This window comes from Triplophysa rosa, linkage group LG4 (assembly GCF_024868665.1).
Source record: "Triplophysa rosa linkage group LG4, Trosa_1v2, whole genome shotgun sequence".
In the NCBI taxonomy this organism is placed as follows: domain Eukaryota; kingdom Metazoa; phylum Chordata; class Actinopteri; order Cypriniformes; family Nemacheilidae; genus Triplophysa; species Triplophysa rosa.
In genome coordinates this window covers 2432535-2454240 of record NC_079893.1, presented here as the reverse complement: position 1 = coordinate 2454240, position 21706 = coordinate 2432535, and the positions used below count along the sequence as shown (strand labels likewise).

General features: G+C 38.8%; 1 protein-coding gene across 8 annotated transcripts in view; it reads left to right on the top strand.

Annotated features, from left to right (window-relative positions):
• mbnl2 (muscleblind-like splicing regulator 2) overlaps positions 1-21706 on the top strand; it is a 45962-nt gene that overhangs the window by 16840 nt on the left and 7416 nt on the right. For 4 of the 8 annotated variants that reach the window (XM_057330774.1, XM_057330772.1, XM_057330775.1 and 1 more), the window contains exons 3-7: positions 14972-15136; positions 15230-15430; positions 16353-16607; positions 20212-20265; positions 20573-20723. In XM_057330774.1, coding sequence (XP_057186757.1) covers positions 14972-15136; positions 15230-15430; positions 16353-16607; positions 20212-20265; positions 20573-20723 — 826 coding nt within the window. The remainder of the gene's footprint in view (positions 1-14971; positions 15137-15229; positions 15431-16352; positions 16608-20211; positions 20266-20572; positions 20724-21706) is intronic. The other 4 variants (XM_057330779.1, XM_057330776.1, XM_057330780.1 and 1 more) reach the window with 1 other exon arrangement.

Sequence of the window (21706 nt, the reverse complement as noted above, 5' to 3'; positions counted from 1 at the left end):
AAACACGTAATTTATTTAGACAATTAATTCGGAAATGCGTATGAGTAAACCCGACGCTATTGCTGAGTTTTTTTACCTGAAGGGAGGGGGTTCAAGTAGACCAATCACAGCGCTTGCGTTCCGCGTCACATTGACGCACAATGTTACATTTTTGGAGAGATGCGCATCAGGCTACAGCATAGGGTACACGTTTTCTGCGTAGTCTACGCCGTACCAACCACGAACACACGACACACGACTATAAACTGCACTTAACTCTCAGTTTTCAGACTCTTCTCCATTTGTCACAAGTGTAAGTGAAGTTAAAGTGAATTCTGCTAAAAGATCTGAAAGACTGGTGATCTGTATAATCTGGTCCTGTAGACCATGGTGAATGTTGAGGATGTGGTGTTTTCATTCAGGTCCTGGTGTAGAACACAGGAGCTCATTGAGTTGAGTTGTCTTTGGCCTTCTGGGACACTAGTCATCAGATTTTCTCTTCACTACTGAGGGGACTCGAGCGGCCCGAGGTTCTGCTGAGACTCGAGTCGCTCTGACCTTGTGAAGACACACAAAAGCCCGAGTTGTTTTTCAATCGTCCGTGCGCTCTGAAATAAAACATAATGAAATATGGTCAGCGGCCTCATTTATAACCTTCACTGTTTCATTGTGTCGTAATGCTGCTCTCAGCGTTTACACACACACCACATCATCCATGAGAATCTGCCTGTGTTTGTCCTGTTACACACGCAGGTATGTGTGTGTGTGCTGCATTGTGCTGCACTTCCTGTTCAGATGAGATATGCAGTGAGTGCAGCACACACACAGTTCTACTTTACTGCAGTGAGAAATTCTCAAGACCATGGCATTTAAACTAGCACAGTTTATTTGACAAAACTACTTCATTCAGACTAGAGGTGTCACAAAATACTCATATTGAAATATATATATGAAGAGTTTGGTGTTTTAATTTTTTTTTTTTATTGTGCATTCCAATTAATATCAATCAAACTGCAGTTGGTTTGTTTTAATTTAAGCCATAATAACTAAAAAAAATACAGCTAACTAACACAATAAAACACAATTAAAACACGTTAACATAATAAAAAACATGAGTCATCTCATTTTTGAACCAAACTCTTCATATACTGTATATATATATATATATATATATGTGTGTTTCTGTAATCCAGTACCTCAGAGATGACGTATTTTTGTAGGCTAACCCGGAAGTTAGCGCCGCGCTGGTTCCCTCGACCGAAAGCCATATACATTTTTCCCATAGACTTTTGGAAGATCACAAAATATAAGCTCTGTGATTAACAAAGGTTTATGATGTTTACACGTTTTGTCTATCAAAATAATCTTTACAAATTAACACGACATTTGTTATTTTTGAAGCCGAAAAAGTAGAAAGCTAACACGATGCTATAAACAGACTACACTTAATGAATCCGCATCTACGTTTGAAGAGATTTGTGCTCATGTTGCATTATTTGTGAGCTTTATATGTGCTATGACGTCTAACGTCCCCGCCAAAGGAAGTAGTCGCTTTTAGCAACTTGTTAGCAACCGCAGTTTTTAAGACACAATAAGGCTTTCAAAAAGAGCGGGTTATAACTGGTGTGTTTTATGTCATAGAATAAAACGTGGAAAATATTGAGAAGTTTTGTTTACCACAGACATTATTTCAGGCGATTTACCAAAAACTCATTAAAAAAACCCATAAATGCAAATGGGGTTTGCATACAAAAATACATCGTCTCTGAGGTACCCAATTGAGATTTTTGATTGTCATGTCAGATAAATACTGCTGTGCTTTTTAAATAAATGATGAAATAGTTTAATAATTCTCTTAACAAATCTCTTGAACGTAGTCAAAGTCATAGTTTAGCTAATTGTTTTTTCAAATCAGATCAGTGACTTTAAATGAGTCTTTTGTAGGTTGCCGTTTTTTAAATAGTGTCAAAGCTTCACTCTTGTATGCTGGTGGTGGTTTTACTTAGAGAGAGAGAGAGAGAGAGAGAGAGAGAGAGAGAGAGAGAGTGTGGAGGAGGGAAAGAAGAAACGTTCTAGTGTTCTGAGATAATATAGAAATGTCATGAGCTGGTTTGTGAGACACTGAATAGCTCGCTGTGTTTCTGTCACTCTGTCTTTACTCTCAAGTGATGCCTGCACTTGACAACACACTGTGACTTTCAGCCGTCACATACATGCAGAAATCCACACGACACGTATGTCAGCTCTCTCACACACACAGGTTTTGTCTATTCAGCTGTTGGGCTGGTTTGGTCAGTTTGATGTACAGTAATGGTGTTGTGTTTGTTCAGGTTTATTCTGTAGCTTGATATACAGCAACACTTAACAGCTCAGATATTGTGTTTAGGAAATTGTAATCTTGTTATTTTCTCTACATGTAAAGAGATTTTTAATTAAAGTTTTAATGTGAGATTGTTGTGGTTATTACTGGTGTGTGTAATACTGTCAGTATAACAATATGTCAACAAATTAAAACTTGTTTAAGAATGTAATCGAGTCAGTACCCCTAAACTTTACAAACCACTCACTCATTTAGCTGATCTGACCTAACTGATATTGATAGTAAACAAATAAATATTTGTGTATTTTCTGTTGTTTTTAATGGGTTACATTTTCTACAAGGTAAGAGCATTGGTAAAGCGTTGTGTTAGATAACATTTGATTTCCAGGTAACACATACATACTGAAACAATATATGACTTGATTTCACTGTAAGTCATTTTGGATTAAAGCTTCTGGGAAATGCATAAATGTAAATGTTTATGGGATTGTTATTTTGTTTTCCTTATTGAAGTCGTTAAATACACACTTTTGTTTTTTAGTTTGTTTACTGTGTTGAGCACTTGTGTTGTAAGAAAGTAGCAAAATTTTTCATTTTTTATCTCAGGCCCAATGAAACTGTAACCTGTACACAATTAACAAAACACCCCTGCTGTTGCTAAAGTTGTTTTCCATGCCTGTCCACACTCACGTTTGTTGAATTTATATACAGCCGTGGAAAAATTAAGAGACCGTTTTTCTGATCTTAGAATTGATTATTTATAGGTACGTGTTCAAGTATATATATATATATATATATATATTTTAGTTTCTATTTGACATTATTACACTGGACTGGAATGACCACAGTACATCTAGAAATGATGATTTCTAGAAATGATGCAGCTGTATGTATGTTTTTATTTTACAAAAATAGATCTACAATATCTCTTTTGTTCTCTGTTGCCAACACAGAAGACAACTGAACATTGCGTTGCATTGAGTGTGAATGTTTGTTAATGATGTCATTTGTTTATATTTTTTGTTTATAGTGTTGTAGATGATTACATTTACATTTAGTCATTTAGCAGATGCTTTTATCCAAAGCGACTTACAGATGAGGGAAACAATGGAAGCAATTGGAACAACATAAGGACAACAAAAAGCATAAGTGCAATAAAAAACTGGTCTCATATAGCCACAGTATACAGAGCTAAGTTTTTTTTTTTTTTGAGATGATGTCATTAAGACTCCAGAAGCATTTTTGAATGTAATGATTTGATGATTATGTGTTCAAAGTTTTCTAAGCTCAGTCAGGACGGCGATGTTGGACATTTGGTCATGTGTAATGTCCCACAGCAAAAACCACACCCTCACCAGAGCAAACATGAGAGGAAATGTGTGCCCCGCCCCCCGCCGCTCATTCACAAACCAATGAGACACTGACTTGAGCTTCAGATCACATCACTGCTGACCACCAGTCAATTTCATGTCTCGCCCGCTCTCTCTCTCTCTCTTATTCTTCACCAGGGCCTCCCAACACTACAAGTCACTCTTGATTTTGTTCATGTGACTTCGCTCTTCCTCTGGATCACGGGGTTAATAGGAAGTAGTGTGTGTTTTTTTCTGTCGGTATGTCAGCTGCAGATGGTTAGCGTTATGCTCGCTGTCAGCTGCTGCAGAGCACCTGCATGAGATACTCAAACATGCAGACTGACCTGTGACGAAACAGAGCTCTGGCTACCGCGTCAGCGTTCCTTCAGATGGGTACAGAAACACAAACATACTCGACCTGACAGCCAATGAGATGTGATTTTTAAATGATAATAATATAAACATGTCAAATAAAAGTTAAAAACATAACTTAAGTCCCCGTGAACCGGAAGTTGCGTTTTTTACTTCTATATTTTGACGCATTTCCGAGTAAAATGGAATTTCGAATGAGACAAATAGTGGGCGTGGCTTTTGTCTTTCTCTGCGATTTGATTGTATGTATAAAAACAGCCAGTGCATTTTGAAATGGAACTGGCAGTAGACTGACCGTTGAAGGGGTGGAGTTAACGGATGCTCCCCCCAAGCCGTCTAACATACGTCTTCTAAGATGGATAGTCATTACAGGAAGGAAGTGCATTTTCAGATTTTAACTAAAGATTTTGAGGGCACATGGATTTAAAAAAGAGAATGACCCACATTGATAACCTGTTTACAATAAACGCTGCAATATTTCATGAAAAAATAGGCATCGTAATTTTTTATTTCACTGGGACTTTAAAATACTTTTAAAATACTGGGATATTAGTAAAATACTAATGCTGAATTTCCCAGCAGCGATGCTAAAATGGAACCGAATCACCAGATTTTCCAGAATATTCCCAACCCTCCCAGTGAAATCTGCATCACTATTGATTTCTCACTGTTTGGCCCGGTTTATTTAGCAATCATAATGACACAGAGCAGAGGCTGTGTGGTAGATTAGAATATTCCAGCGATGGTTCCCGTGACGATGAGTTCCACCTCCAGAGATAAGAGATGAGCAGGGATAGACAGGGAGGACACAGCTGGGCTTGGAAGGCCGAGATGTTTTAATGAGCTGAGAGGTTTCTCTAATTAGACTGTAACCTTTATATTACTCTCAACTGGAGTGCTGCGATATGAGTGACAGTGTTCAAGCGTCTCTTTCATTGGCTGATGCAGGTGAGCGTACAGTACTGTGATGTCATTACAGGGTTTTTCCTGCATAGAAGTATTGGAGGCGGCCGCCTCCATCAAATTTCGTGCCGCCTCAGTCTCTCGGCAAAATTATGCCAAGTGTCTTCACACAAAACACTGCGTGTGTTCTGTCAACAGACTGTCATTTGTAACTGCAGTTGCGGCATTTCGCCTCAAGGGAGGCGCTGTTTCGTTATCAGCACAGTGAGGCGCTGAAGAGTCGCATTACAAGGTCTAATATGAGCTGTATTAGCTGTGTTTCACGGCTTTTCAGTTGAATATTGTTTGTTTTGCATCCAAGTACGTTCAGTTTCTTAAAAGGTTTCTTAAATTAACCTGCTGTACATCATTGTATAATGTTTTAAGCTGCGCAGTTGGCTCGTTGAATCAGCGCTCTACTGTACACAGCGAGTTCGCCAGTGTGAACGCACATTGCGATCAGAACGACTCGCAAACAAGTGACTCCTTTGAACCGATTCGTTTAAGTTGTTGAAAAATGTTTTATTCACTAGCGAATATAAACAAAATCAGTGAATCATTCAAAGCTCAGTAAACCACAAGAGAACGCCAGATGTGAATGAGCTTTGCAAATTTAGTAAGCCTGGTTAATTTAGTTAGCTATTGCGGGCTGAAAAGTTCGTTGAAAAGCATAAAAAGCTTTATTTGATTTAAAAACATTTCTGTTTGGTTGAATCAAAGTATTGTTTTATATAACTTATTATTACACAGCTCGTTGGAATGCTTGATTCTGATTGGCCAGTCGCGACATTTGCAGGTTCGTTATTCCCAGATAACAACCTCTCGAAACTAATAACACACGGTAACATGGATGCAGCAAATCATTTTGACAGTTTTTTTGACAAATTAAATATAAATATGTCTTTTAATAACATATATGACATTATATTTACAAATGATTAAACATTTGAACATCGTTTCTTACATTAAAACTTCCTCGCCGAAGGTCTGCATTTGGTAAAAATGAGCTAATAAAATATTTCAAATTCACATTTTATGTCCAGTTTTTTTCTCATGTGGCAAGTAGCCGTGGCGGGATAATGTACAAGCAGCCGGATGTTATCGCGAAATAAGCCTCTTCCGTGTGATACAAGATCACTTAGGGATACGTTATCCCTTACATAATTGTCATTTTCATCTCATTTTTGTTTTAATATGTAAAGTGTTTGGTTACGCCACTTAAAGGAACGGTAGGCCTACACGTGTGTGTGTGTACAAGATAAGGATGGCTCCGCCTCATTTTGAGCCAGGAAAAACCCTACGTTAATAATACTCCTTCATACTCAAACTAAAGACAGATAGCATTATAACAATATCAGATTTTCACTCGATTATTTCTGTTGTTTATGATGTCATATGTGTGAAGTGATCAGCCTCAGATATCTGTCAGATGTAATGTGGTGTTCTTGACACAGATGAAAATGTCTTCTTCCTCTTGAGAAAGCAAAGCTCAAATGAGAAAACAAGCTTGTCACATGAACGCTCATGTGAGAGATGACTGGAAGTCTTTGAGTAGTTCATTGCCGGACCGAGCGCTTTTATAGGCTTATTTCACACAGCAATGATAGCTGTCAGCACGAGCAGACTAATATCCTCATTCCGTCTCTGGAAAAATAGTCAAATAAAACCTCAGGCTTGCTTCTGGAGAAGATGTTTAGAAAACAAAGCAAACTCTAAAATTAGGACCTGCATGAGATGAGAGGTCTCTAGCATATCTGCCCTTTCTAAAAACGGTGAAACATTCGCTCATTTCGTTCATTCATCAGAAGTCACGGCCATTGAAGAATTATTACAAACACAGACAGATGCAGTTTAAAAATAACAAAGCGGGCCCGTCTGACAGTATAAATCTTGTTTTATTTTATCGCAGCAGTTTATTGGTCAGAGAGATATTATAGGTTTAATGTTTTATATGAATATCTAAAATGATCTGTGTGTGTGTTACATGTTTGATCTGGTTTGAGAACGCGTTTGGTTCTTGAGCGGCACAGCAGCGTTCCACAAACTTCATATCACACATCATCAGACAGAGACAGGAAGGGATTTTGTCCGTTGAGAGTAGGTGTGGTTTGATCGCCCATCTCTCTCTCGTCTGGCAGAGGTCACGGCCGGTGGATGGTGGGACGCAGCAGGGGTCTGGCATGGTTCATGGGATTGAAAGTGAATTTCGCACCCAGCAGATGTCTTCTCGTCTGAACTGACACCACAGGTGCACCAGACACTCACACTGACATACAGACGGACCGAACGTCTGTGTGATCGAGAGAGAAATCATCGGACATCTGTGACTGTTCAACTATGTGTTTATTTTGGGATTGTTGATATGAGATAGACTTTTATATTATACTAACAGTATGCGTTATTATCACTGGAAATGAAAGAAAATAATGTTGTTTGAAAGGAATAAAGGCCCATTGACACCAGGGCTGATCACTGATCGTCAGCGAGGGGGGATTATTGACGTCATCATGTGTGCAATTCTGTAAAGAAGCGAAATGAGTCATGCGCTCGCTATCATCTGTGAGCGCTTCAGTGGTGTTAAGAGACCACCGTCTCTTGTGATGTGATGTGATGTGACGTCATCTTCTGAACGCATGCAGGAGAATATTCTGATGAAGGTCAGGGGTGGAGCACAAGTGTGCTTTGTTGCGCTGCCGATGCTTTTATTGCGATGAGTCGGTCAGAAGCACGTATGAAGCGTGGAGCAGAAGTGCGTGGGACGGACGTTACGTGAATGCATTAACTGCCGTAGAGATGTGAAAATGTGTTAACATTGAAAATGTAATGACGTCTCACCTCCACAATTTGCTGTGATGATGATGAAGTATATCTGATGTTTTCTGTAAAAAAACTGTAATTTTACAGAATATTTCCACGTAAAATAAAAAGACTAAGATGTATGACTAAGAAAGGGTTTGAAATGACAAGAGGGTGTGTAAATGATGACAGAAGTTTCATTTTGAAGGTGAACTACTAAATACTGCAGCTATGACACCAGCGATATGACAAATGATGCTATTGTTCAAAACATACTGCATTTATTAAAATTTATTAAAAATTTATACTGAAAGTACTGCATTTATAGTGAATAGCATTATAAAGCCTTGTAGGTGATAATGTTCTGTGTACTTCAGCCCTCACTGAATGTAAATGTACCGATTATTTGCATTTATACGTGTGATGTCTAGATGTGTGAGGAATGACAGTGGTTTGAATAGATGAATGGTTGTGTTTAGAGTTGATCTGCTGCTCTCTATTGAAGCTCGAGCATCATCAGAAACGCACACACACCTTGAATGTTGGGTGTCTGAATGTCTGTAAAGCAACATGTATACGAGTGAGGATGTTTCTCGCTCTCTTTTGTTCCATTTGCTCTTCAACTCCTACACGGGCCATGAGCAGATCTGAACTCAACCTACATCATCATCATACGCCAACATCTCTGAAACAGATTTAAAGTCCCAGTGAAATAAAAAATTACAATGCCTATTTTTTCATGAAATATTGCAGCGTTTATTGTAAATAGTTTATCAATGTGGGTCATTTTCTTTTAAAAATTCTTGTGGCCTCGTAATCTTCAGTTATATTCTGAAAATGCACTTCCGTCCTGTAATGACTATCCATCACAAATGTGTATGTATTTTAGACGGCTTGGGCGGAGCATCCTTTAACTTCAACTGTCTGTCTGCTGCCATTTCCATTTCAAAATGCTACGGTGGTTTTTATACAACCAATCAAATCGCAGAGAAAGACGAAAGCCACACCCACTATTTTTCTCATTCGAATTTCCATTTCACTCGGAAATGTGTCAAAATACGGAAGTAAAAATGATCGCAACTTCTGGTTCACGGGGACTTAAAAGAAACAGCTCACTCAAAAATAAACATTCTGCTGCATGGACTTTCTTATTTTGTCATTGTTTGAGGTTTACACCGTGTCTACACCGGACGACACGTGACATGGCTTGTTCTAATGGGATTGCACCACATCCAGTGTGGACAAAATTTAAAATGATTTTGGGTTCTAATGCGTTTTGAATGTCTTTTGTCGCATTGTGCCGCGTCTGGTGTAGACACGGTGTTACAGTCCCGTCCTCATTCATCTTTATCAGATTTGAAACACCATTCTTTGGGTTCTCAATGATACGTTGGGGTAGTAAATGATGATAATGTTTTCATTTTTAGGTAGAATATAGGAAAGCGTGTTAAATGGAGCTGAGAGTATTGGTTGCTGAAGGCATTGTCATATCCTAAACTATAAAACAAACATGCTTTTGTAGTGTTTGAATGAAGGTGGTTTGGATTGTGTGGAATTATGGGAATGCAGATTCCAAGCGGTTCTATCTATGAGTGTCGGTTGATGTTGAGTCCACACGTGATACTCATTCTGGGACTCTTTTCTTGGATGATTTCCCTTCATGCTCTCAATTTCTTGTGTATTTTCTTTAGTCTCAAAACAAAAGTCATTAAAAATTACATCACATCTTAACGTCAACATGAAATTTGTAAACCCTGTAAACCCATTTAAAAAACTGGTGCCCCCCCATACTGTACATTCAGGACAGGTAAGATAATGTGTAAAATATGTTAGATATAGTTTATACATATAGTTCAGTTGAAAGAAACTAAAATAAAACAATTATGAACGCCTTTAAATCAACTGTTGTTCTATAAATGACAATGAAACCGCGTTTAGATGGATAATAATAATGTGTGGAGAATTTATTCTGCAGGGAAAATCACATTGTAAATCTATTCTTAGAGTTTATGAGAAATAAATTCTCCATTGATAATAAAGTAAACTTGAGTTTGACCTCACTTAAACTCTCATTAACGAGTTAACATGGATGAGGAATGGGAATTCTGAAGCAGAAATATGAATTGGGTTACGTCTCTCTGTGATATTACTGACATTGTTCCCAACTCTCTTTGGGATTGATTTGAGCTCTCGTGTTTAATTTGAAATGAATCGGGTGGTGAAGGGCTGAATGTTTCTCAGGGTTCACAGTAAGTGCTGTTAAGTTGTTGTCTAAAAGCTTTTGGTTACCTGATAGCAGAATGATGCTCACAGCTGATTTGAAGCATAAAAAAGTGCAGTGTCACAGATTTATCCGCTCAGTCACATTTGAATTGTTCAGTATTTAAAAGAATAGTTCACTTTAGAATAAAATTTGAATGCTTTTTAACTTTCCCTCATGTCATCCAAGACGTCCATTGTTGAGAAAAACATGTCCGGATCTTCCTCCATATCAGGGTAACCTGATTTAAGGTCCAAATATCCGTTTCTTCGCAGCTTTAAATGACAAAACGCAGCCCCAGCCGATGAATTAGGGTGTTTTCTAGCAAAACAATTATTCTTTTTCTCAGTCATTTTCTAAGAAAAATTCTACTTTTGTACTTTTTAACCACAAATACATGGCTTTCACCCAACCGTGTTGCACGGTCACAACTTCCTGTAATAAGTAATCACGTTGGAAAGGTCACGCGTCAGACATAAGCGGATGTACTGATGAAATGTGATGTAAACAATGGATTTTATATATCAATATTTTACGCATTACATGCTATTATTAGATATAAATCTATATAGACATTGTAAGCAGACTAAAAAAAGTGACGTACAGTAAATACCACCCACGCACGGGTGCGTCTCAAGAGGTTAATGATCCTGTGAGCCGTGCGTGCAGAAACAAACCAAGAGTCTGATGTGTAAACACATGAATACATGTGCATGCAGTTTTTCTTGTAAAAATAACCAGATGCAATTTAAGAATGAGATCTACACAGAAAGATTCTTTTTTAAGACATGCACCGAATAAAACCCCTGACTGATGATTATCCAGGGCTGTAAGTGATAGCGTGAAACACAGCGTTTATCACACAGAGCGATCCGTGTCATTATAGATCCTCACACCTCTTTTTTAGCATCACACAAACTCTCGTTTTCCTTCAGTAATGGTTGAGCTTGTTATCACGTCTCATTTTGCGCGCGTGCGTGTGTCTGCAGTATTGTGTATCATGACAGGGATAGGTCATCTGATACAGCCTATAGGCAAAGCTTCCTGTGGTCCTCGATCAGAGCCAATCCTGTCGTGTTCACCGATAAAAATAGATCCTCTCATCTCTCGTTATTCAATCAGCACTCTCCTCTTAATGAGAGTATATACACATCCCTAAAACTCCCAGTATCTCTGAACCACTGGAGCTCTGAATGTCAATCAATTATATATTATATTATAGAGAGAGAGAGTCAGATGGACTGACTGGTTTTAACACCTGTCAGGTTTTGGCATCACTGTTATTGATACAGTAGATCTCTGATCCTGTAGATTAAAGCACTGAATGTTTGAGAATTTACAAAACGGATGTCAACATGTTGGACTGATGCTTCAGTCACTCAATTCTGTTAATTTATGATTAATTATTTGTAATAATGATATTATTAATTTCTTTGTTATTTAACTTTTTTAGCTTCTTTTATATTTTTAATTTTCATGTTAATTTTGTTTTCATTTTTAACAATTTTGTTATTTTCATATTTAATTATTTAGTTTTAATGATGCTATTTAGTTTCTAGTTTTATTTTGTTTTAGTTTAGTTTCTATTTATTTTCAGTTAATTATTTTAGCGATAATTATTCTAACCTTACACTGTAAAAAAATCTGTATAAAACGGAAATGTTCTGTAAACTGGAAAAACAGAAATATACCATCATTGTTGTTCTGTAAAATTATAGGATATAAGGATATATATTAAATTGTTTTACACATTTTTCTTTAATTTTATAGCTTTTGACTGTATTTCAAAAATTAACTGTAAAAAATAAATCTTGTTAAGAGATTTTCATTTTCTGGCAGCTGAAACGCCGTAAATAAACTGTAAAATAACGTTTTTTCTCTGTAAAATTACATTCCTACTGTTTTCCTTGTAAATTTGCAGTGTTTTTCTGTAATTTTACTGTTTTCGATGGAATTCTATTCTGTAGAATTACTTTTTTTTTAAAGTGTAACCCCTAATCCTGAGGTGTTATTTGTTAACAATTAGTTAAAGCATTAGCCAACATGAACTAACAATGAACAATACTTCTACAGCATTTATTAATATTAATTCATGTTAATGTAAGCATTTACAAATACATAATTAAAATCAATCGTTGTCACTGTTAACATTAGTTAATGCACCATGAGCTAACATGCAACTAATGGCACCTTATTGTAAAGTGTTACCATTCTTTTAATGCCTGAACTTAAACTTATTTTGTTTTATTGCCAGAGCAAACATTTCTCATTTTCATTTAGTTTACATTTGTCAAATAACATTTAGGCCTATGTTATATTTGATTTCAACAGAAATGTTTCAATAGTTTGTAGTTAATAATAATAATCCTGGTTGAAGCTCATGATAAAGCAGAGGTTTTTGTTTCTTTTTATAACGCAGCGCTTTAATTATTATTAACAATGAACGATGTGTTGGATTCTCAAAGAGAAAGAATCAGCTGATTTTTAATTCATGAACAAAACTCAGATATTATGGTTTATTAAGGAAAGCTCAGTGAAGTGGTGTAAATGTGTGATGATGTGTTTTCTGAGCTCATTGAAGATGACGGTGATGTGAGGTTTAGATTCAGTTTCACATTATCATCCGATGTTGTTATCTGAGTAGGGAACACTACCGGGACAAAGCCTCGTGTTCTTATCCTCGCTGTCATAAACCAGCATGCAGTAAGCAAGTAAAACCTCAAATGTGCTGACTGCGCAGATTCTGCAAACGCTTCTGAAGACTCGTCTGCAACAATGCAGTGAAACCATAAGAATGAATGTTTATCTCACACGTGCCTTTAACAGCATCTGACTTTCTTCAATTTCAGTCCAAAGAAATGATGCCATTTGATTCTTGTAAAAGGATTCAGTTTATATGAAAGATGCTCATTCAGAACATAAAGTGTTCATGTAGTTGGATTGCTAGAGCATTGCTTCAGTTTAAAATGCGTAGATTGGATCTTAAGTCACTTTGGATAAAAGCATCTGCCAAACGAATATATTTGAATTATATTTAAAAAAATTCTGATCTAGTACATGTGCTTTTAATAAACCAAATGTAAAAAATCACAATAAATATATGTTTTTTTGTGTTGATATTGAAATAATGTCAGTGATGTTCTTCATTATAATAGCAGATTATTTGAATACTTGGGATGGTATTATGCGTCACCTGTTTTGTACGTGTATTTGTGTTCGAGGTGGATCATCATCATGTGCAGAGTCTCTCTCTCTCTCTGTATGTGTGCAGTATGTGTGGTCTCACTCGTCCACCTCCTGTGATTCTCACGTCTCTTCCTGCAGTCAACACACACATTTGACCTTGCAGAACACACTTCTAACTTTGGCCTCCATAATGAATATTTCAGGTTGAAGAAGCCATCTGTCTCGTGACATCTCTTATTGCTCAGGGATTGCTCTTTTATAGCTCAGGACACTTATACCCTGTCTGCATCTTTTTCTCTCCCCCCGTTTTGGCTTTTCGTCCACACTGAGACGGCGTTTTTGTCAACGAAAACGGAGCTTTTCGAAAACGCAATCGAAAGTGGAAAACATGGGGTTTAAAAACCGATGACGCGTTTTTCGTCATGTGCCGCAGTTGTTTCGGCTGCTCTCCTGTTTGAAAGCGTTAATGTAAGTTCATACATACTTTAGATTGCATTTTAGTAGACGTAGCATTTAATTACTCTGCTTGGCAGTGGAGCGCGAGTTACGTCTCACTTTCGCTTTTGCAGCTTTATAGTCTTGTTTTACCCGCAGCAACATCTAAGTTACCTCGTGGCCCGTCTATTTAAAAAAACAGTGTCTTTGCTCCATATTGCCACGACGTAATAAGGCAGAAAGTAAATAGACGTCTGACAGAAATTACACATGCTGACGTGTCTTAGGTTTTACTCATGCGCAGTACATGGATGTGAGCGTTTTCAGACGTTTTAGACGAGAAACGCTCGAAAACGTTAGCGAGGACGAAGAGCGTTTGAAATCGAAAACTCTTGTTTTTTTAAATGAAAACGCACTAGTGTAGACAGCATCTTAGGGTGCGTTCATATTTGTAGTTCGGTTCTTTTGGTTGTTTTGGTCTGGACCAAAAAATACAAAAATAAATTTAGTCCTGGTTCGGTTAGCGTTCAGACTGGCATTTTAAAAGCGAACCTAAATATATCGAACCTAACAGCTTACGTGTAAAGTAGCAACGTGATTGGACAGCTTTTATGATGATCTTATTTTAAAACGGAACTTACCTGATATTCAAAACAATGCTGTGTGCTGGGTTATACATGCTCAGTGTGTGACTGCACATATGAGGGTATTTTTAGCAAGCCGCTAACTCGCGAAGACCTCATGAAGTGTTTAAAGCAGTCAAAACGGCGCCAGGAATTCCTCCGTTACATGCGCAAGCACAGATCTATTAAACACTCCTTGCATATGACCAAATCACTTGATTTTCGGGTCGTATATTGTTATCACTTCCTGGTTTTGGTTCGGTTCGATGCCTTTGGTCCGTGTTGCGTTCATATTTCAATCGAACTGCGCAAGAGTTCGTTTGAAAGTGGACCGAGACCCATCTTTTAGCCGTCTTGGTCCGCTTGTTTGGTGCGCACCAGGGTTCGGATGGCACCGTTCACACTTACACTTACCTGACCGGGTCTCCCTGGAAGAAGAGACTGTAAAGTCTCAATGGGATTTTCCTGGCTAAATAAAGGATGAAAAAATAATAATAAAAAATAAACCGCACTAACAGAGCAATCGCATCAGAGTTCGTTTCAATCGAAGCAAACACGGCATATGTGAACACACCCTTAGAACGAGGACCGTGATTAACTCATACATGAACATTATTATGACTTCATTTTTAAATCTAGTAAAAATAACTGAGATATTAAAGAGATGAATTGTTGTCTTATGTGTGTGTGTTTTTTCCTGTTTTAGGGTCGGTGCACGCGGGAGAACTGTAAGTATCTTCACCCGCCGGCTCATCTGAAGACTCAGCTTGAGATCAATGGACGCAATAATCTGATCCAGCAGAAGACAGCAGCGGCCATGCTCGCCCAACAGATGCAGTTCATGATCCCCGGCACAACCATGCAACCAGTGGTAAGAAAAAGACTGACTGCACGCGCGCTCTCATTTGATCTGAGTTTAACGTGACAAATTGTTTATAAAATGGTATTAATTCTTCTTTCACAGCCTACGTTTCCCGTCAGTCAAGCTCTGGGCTCGAATCCTGGTCTCAGTTACGCACAGTATCTGACTCCCATGAGTCACAGCATGGGTCTCGTCCCCACTGAGATGCTCCCCAGCACCCCCGTCATCGTCCCGGGCAGCCCGCCCGTCAACATGCAGAGCTCCTCCTCTACACAGAAACTCCTGCGTACTGACAAACTCGAGGTAGCCAATCAGGTTTCTCTTGAGATGAACCAAATCCAGTCTGACCCGGAGATCTACAGAGCTGTTTGAATCTCATTGTATTATTAAAGCGCATTTAAATCCACATGATGTGAAATGTCAGATGCAGTGAAGGAATATCAATAATAATGATTTATCTGAAGTCAAACCCCTTTCACACTTTTAAGGGGTGTCTAAAAATCCTAAACTGGTTTGACATCAAAATAGAGATATATTGTTTCTTGCAATACAGATTTCGGTCATGACAACTCTCGGAGGGTTTAGCATGGTAGCATACATGACACATAAATGTATTTGGCGGAATAGATCTGCGACGCTGCTGCTGATGCGGCGACTTGCTACTGCCAATACATCCGCAACATGCTGCGGTGTGCATGTAAGGAATGCTGCTGCTGCACATACAGCATATGTGAATAAACCCAGTATAGCGTACATAATGACCTTGAAGCAGATCTATACGGGTGGAGCTGGGGAAGGAGGAGGGTTTCTGAAGCGCGCTGCTTGCTACGACAATCACTAGCCAAGATTTAAACGTTGAGCAGCAAGCTCATAGGCTGCTGATACAGAAGTAACCAATCAGCTGTGCCGTGTGGTAAAGTTATGATGTCAGATTGGTGTAGAATATATGACAGCGCCATCTAGAGGTTCATGCCAGAACTTTCTCTGTCATATATGAAAGTCAGAAATAGATCAACAGCAGCATTATTCAACATAAACAAATAAAATAGATTTAAAGTTAGTATTTACCATAGTAAACAGCAGTAAAATCACGTTGTAAGTACTGTAGTGTACTTCACCATTCATTATAGCGTCTATAAATCTACAGGATTTTTTATGTGGGATTGAAGAAAAGCATGAGGAGTTTCAGTCACGTGTGTGTTTGTTCTCTTACATGCGTGTGCAGGTGTGTCGTGAGTTTCAGCGGGGTAACTGCGCCCGAGGCGAGACCGACTGTCGCTTCGCTCATCCCAGCGACAGCCCCATGATCGACACGAGCGACAACACGGTCACCGTCTGCATGGACTTCATCAAGAGCCGATGTTCACGTGAGAAGTGCAAGTATTTCCATCCACCTGCGCACCTGCAGGCCAAGATCAAAGCAGCGCAGCATCAGGCCAACCAGACGGCCGTCGCAGCACAGGCCGCCGCTGCAGCTATGGTGAGATTCGCAAATCGCACAAAAACTCATCCTGACGTGAAGCGATCGTGAGTAATAGAACGATAAACAGAGCAGTGCTTAGAACCGTCAAACCTTCAGATGATGTTAACACATTAAATGTGGAGCACTGCTTTATTATTATATCGCCACGACCCATCTTCAGAGTCTGGGCGGGGTTGTGGGCCAAATCTATGTGGAATCCCCGATCTCGTCCCGGGAGGATTTTAGGCCTATTAAACCGGGCGAAGAGAGAGAGAGTTCTGATATAAATCTGCGTCTGGTATTATGGATGCTATAATTATTAGCAGTAGAATATTAATCTAATAAGCGTGATGGCTTAAAAGCTTTTAGCTCGCACCCTTGACCGGACAAGGTCACGGACTGCTCATCTGTCTGACCAATAGAAGCTCGGATTCCTGAAAATCACTGAAGATTAAATTAAGGAGATGGATGAGATGTTCATGTCAAACTGACATGGGTGTTCACGTTCATCCATGACTCCAGACATGCGTTCACACTAAAACTAGATCATACGTGTGAACAGGACTAGCGTGATCTAGTTCTCTTGTGCGACTGACCTGGATCACTCTTAATATAATCGACACAAGTAACTGGACAAGATTAAATGAGAGACGGCAGATGAGATGATGTTATCATTTACAGATGTCGATCTCATGTGTTGAAGCACAACGTTGTGAGCTGTTGTGTGTTTCTTTATTATTGATAATGAGAGTGTGTTCAGCTCCCGCAGTGTAGGTTACGCTAGTGTGCTTTACTCACCCGCTTGGTTTTGCTTTGTGCTTTATTTTGCCTTTTGTTTTTACCTGTAACTGCTGCTTTATTTTTTATTCTGATGAGAGCAAGACTTGAGGACGGCTCACCGGTCGTAACCAGAAACACACAGATGAAAATAAGCCGCTGGACCGTAGGCAGAACGTCTCTGTTATAACAGCACAGATAACAGAGCAGGAGTTTGAGATGCAGAAGCATCCATCCAGAGACCCAGAGAAAAGGCTTTAAAAGTCAGAAGATAGAGATGTTGTGTTTGTTTTCTCTCAGCGGAAGGTTATGTAATTGTGTATGATAAAGACACTGTGGGTGGGTGGATGGTGTTTTTATTTGAATGCTTCTTTATGTCGGCGGTGGGAGGAACACTTTCCGTATCAAATCCTCCCGTTTCACCCCATCGTCATCGTGTAGATTACGCAACCTAGAAACAACCTTCCTTCTCCTTACTCGGACATTATTTCAGAAGGTAGTTCTGGCCAGATCCTTCATTGTGTCTGGTGTAGAGATGTCAACCCCACAATGCTCTGGAAAAAAAGACGGAAGTTGACTTTAAAGATCGTTTTAATGATAATTATTGATCGGGTATTTTCGTGAACGGATCTGAAACCGTTCATGAAAGTACATGAAGTAAAACAAAGTAAATAAAGTGATGTTTAGGCTATGTGACGCGATCAGTCGTTATAAATCGGGGTATTTTATAACGGCTTAGAACTCGGCTCAGCCAATCAGAATCAAGGACCAGAACTGACCGTTTTATAAAACCCTTTAATGCACGGCCTTTAATGTGGATTATCCCTTACGTATTGAACGTAAAATCATTTTGATTTCCTAAAATTCCAGAATGATTTCCAAGATTAAAGTCCAACTATAACAAAGTTTACAAAATAGTTTTGTTATAGAGAATAATTTATTTTGAAGAGGTATCGAGTCTATATCACAACTACAACAATAATGGTGACGAATGAGCTGATGAGTGATAAAACAGTGACAGCCAATCAAAATCCAATCAATGTAAAGGGCTCACGCGGTTCGGATGTGAAACTGCAGCACCGGTGTGACGTTGTGAACACTATTATAGTATTCTGTGTAATGACTTGATATTTATTATTCGTTTATTGTATATTTCGATTGTGTCGTTAGCTTTAGTAACGTCATGTAGGGTTGTTGATGTTTTTAGTAGGCAGTCGACAGTCAGGTCTGAGTTGAAGTGTAGATGTTTTAATCGTCACTAAAATATATTCCATCTGTCCTGAAGACTTGCGCTATCTTTCATCAGTCCATATGTCATCTGTCACTACTAGATCAAAACGGTCTTTTGTCCTTTTTCATTCAAGATTTTATTTGAGTTTTCTGACTTGAAGTGTTTTGCATGGCCCTCTTAATATTTTGCTGCCCATTCGGGTTCTTTTCCATATCATCAGTCATGTTTTTTGCATGGCGTTTTATTTGTGATTAATAAAACCTGAAGCCAGAAAAATATTTAAAGTGATACTTCAGCCAAAAAATGAAAATTCTGCCATCATTTCCTCACCTTCGGGTTGTTTCAAATCTGTATAAATGTCTTTGTTCTGATGAACACAGAGAAAGATATTTGGAAGAATGCTCATAAACAGACAGATCTTTCCCCCCATTGACTCCCATAGTAGGAAAAAAACACAATGGCAGTCAAAAGTGCCCCAGAACTGTTTGCTGTCCTACATTCTTCAAAATGTCTTCTGTAGTGTTCAACAGAACAAATAAGTGATTTTCCTACTATGGGAGTCAATGGGGGGCAAGATCTGTCTGGTTACAAGCATTCTTCCAAATATCTTTCTCTGTGTTCATCAGAACAATTTGGAACAACTCGAAGGCGAGTAAATGATGACAGAACGTTCATTTTTGGGTGAAGTATGCCTTTAAATCAGGTGTAGTCTGAAACACCCCAATACATGACATTTACAGTACATCTAATAAGAAAAGTTAAGAAACAAACGAGCAGATGATGGGTCACAAACCGTCAATATCACAGCCGAAAGTGAACGTCTATCGGAATATAATAATAAACAGCGCTCCACATTCTGTCGTCACTCAAAACAGTTGTTGTTGGTGTTTTTTTGTGCTGACCTTTACATTTGATGTCGTGTTGATGAAATCAGAAACGAATGTGACGGAAGGCATTTGGCATCACGCTGGTGTTTTTCAGTAAGTGATGTTAAATGTCACTGTGTGTGGAAGTCAAACTCACGACGCTGAGACAGAGATGTTAACGTTGCGTCGGTATTGACCCGCTCGAGCCATTAAAGCTTTGTGTGGCCGTGAGGGTCGAATGCAAAGAAATGCCTGCCGTACATTCTGCTCTGTTTAAAAGCGCCGACCACCATGACATTGAAATTGACCACAGAACAAACTCACACACTCTATTGAGTGCCAAAGGTTGTCCGGAGGTTGTCGGTGTGTAATCAAGAGGATTCCGAGCGCATACTTCATACTAATCTCTACGACCCCATTAGTGTGTTTTGTTTTTGATCGGTAAATGTTTATTTCTGACGCTTTTAACAAAGGTACCGTAGATGCTTTTTTGCTTCCGTACTAATTTAGATGGTAGTGATGTATGATAGCGTTTCTTTGACGGGAGTTTTCTGCGTTTATGTGCATGCCTATTGTTTCGTATGTGGTATACTGCATTCAGATTATTTTTGTTTTGTTTTTTCCTTCTCACCTATCCACAATGCAATGCTGTCCCATGATGCACCTCTGCTTGCTGTTACCTGTATGTTAATACGCTTGAATCCCATTGGCCCACTGCCATCATGTGCTCGCTGCCTGCTATTTAAAGACTCAGTCGACTGCCAAAGCAATGAAGCGACCCTTCGAGGCATCTGTAGATCTGGTACTATGACCTTTCACCTTTTGCTTTGCATGTAGCTTTTTAATGTACTGTAGCCACTCACAGAATTTAATTTGGCTTCTTTGTGTGTTGTTGTACGAAAACAGTAAACGTCACAAACTACATGTATGTAGAAATGAGCATCACTCAATATATATATATATATACTGTATATATACGCATACTGTATGTGTGTGTGCTAAAGTAGCTTTACTGTGTAAAGTCTAAACTTTTGTGACGTATTTAGTGACGTAAAAAACACGACGCGTGCGTGCTTTAACGCGCTCCTCACGTGTGTTTTCACGTCCAGGCGTTTCCTCACGGAGTCCTGCAGCCTCTACCAAAGAGACAGGCGCTGGAGAAGAGTAACGGGGTGAGCACTTTCTACAATCCCAGCATCCTTCACTATCAACAGGCCCTGGCCAGCGCTCAGCTCCAACAGCCCGCCTTCTTTCCTACAGGTAAACACACCACACGCCCCTCACCGCTTTCCATTAATCCCTGAACGTCACGCACCCTCTCCCTCCCGGTGTGGCGTCTTTACCGAAGCTGTTCCGCCCTCCTGCATGTGTCGCATTAATGCACAACCAACACCTCGCCAGTGTAAATCTGGAGTCGAGGCGTCGATGAACTTGAAAAAGGCATCTTTTTGTATGCGAGTATACGAGTCTTTCAAAAGAAGATATTTCGAGAAATGTCTCGGTGGTTCAGTTTTGTTTGATTTATTTAGTTGACAGGGACATGGTACATGAATAAAACATCCCTGTAAATGTACCAGAATAAGCCAAAGGCTGTTTTTCAAGAAGTCACCCTAAAGAAAATTTAATTCAAAATACATACTAGAAAATGTAATGATTACACAATACAAATCATACAGTAGTCTTTTGAAAACAATGTAGGATCAATTAAAAACAATGCAAACAATAATAGGATAGCTAGCAGATATAAGATTCTAGTGTTGACAAATCTGAGAACTAATTCACCAATTCTTCAATTGAACCCTAAATAAAGCATATGTATTTAAATCTCTTATAGTGTTCCATTCTCGTGCAGCTTTGGCAGAAAAAGCAGACTGACTACTCAACTCAACTTTATTTATTTTATTTTTATATAGAAATACTATATTTCTACATACTACATTTACTTCGTCTTAGCGGTATGATACAGCGATGATCGACATTCTTCAAAATATCTTCTTTTGCGTTCTGCAGAAGAAAGAAACTCGCACGGGTTATACGTCAACATTTTTAGGTGAGCTGTCCCTTTAAGACGCCCTAAAACTCCAGTTACAGAAGCCACTCGAGCATATTATTACATTGTTTCTAAAGATGATTTTCTTTCAAACATGCCAGCTCTTTAGTTAGTTAAGATCATTTGAGAATACACATTGATCTTTGGGAAAGGCGGCAACATTCGCATGTTATATCATGCGCCCGGCCGTATA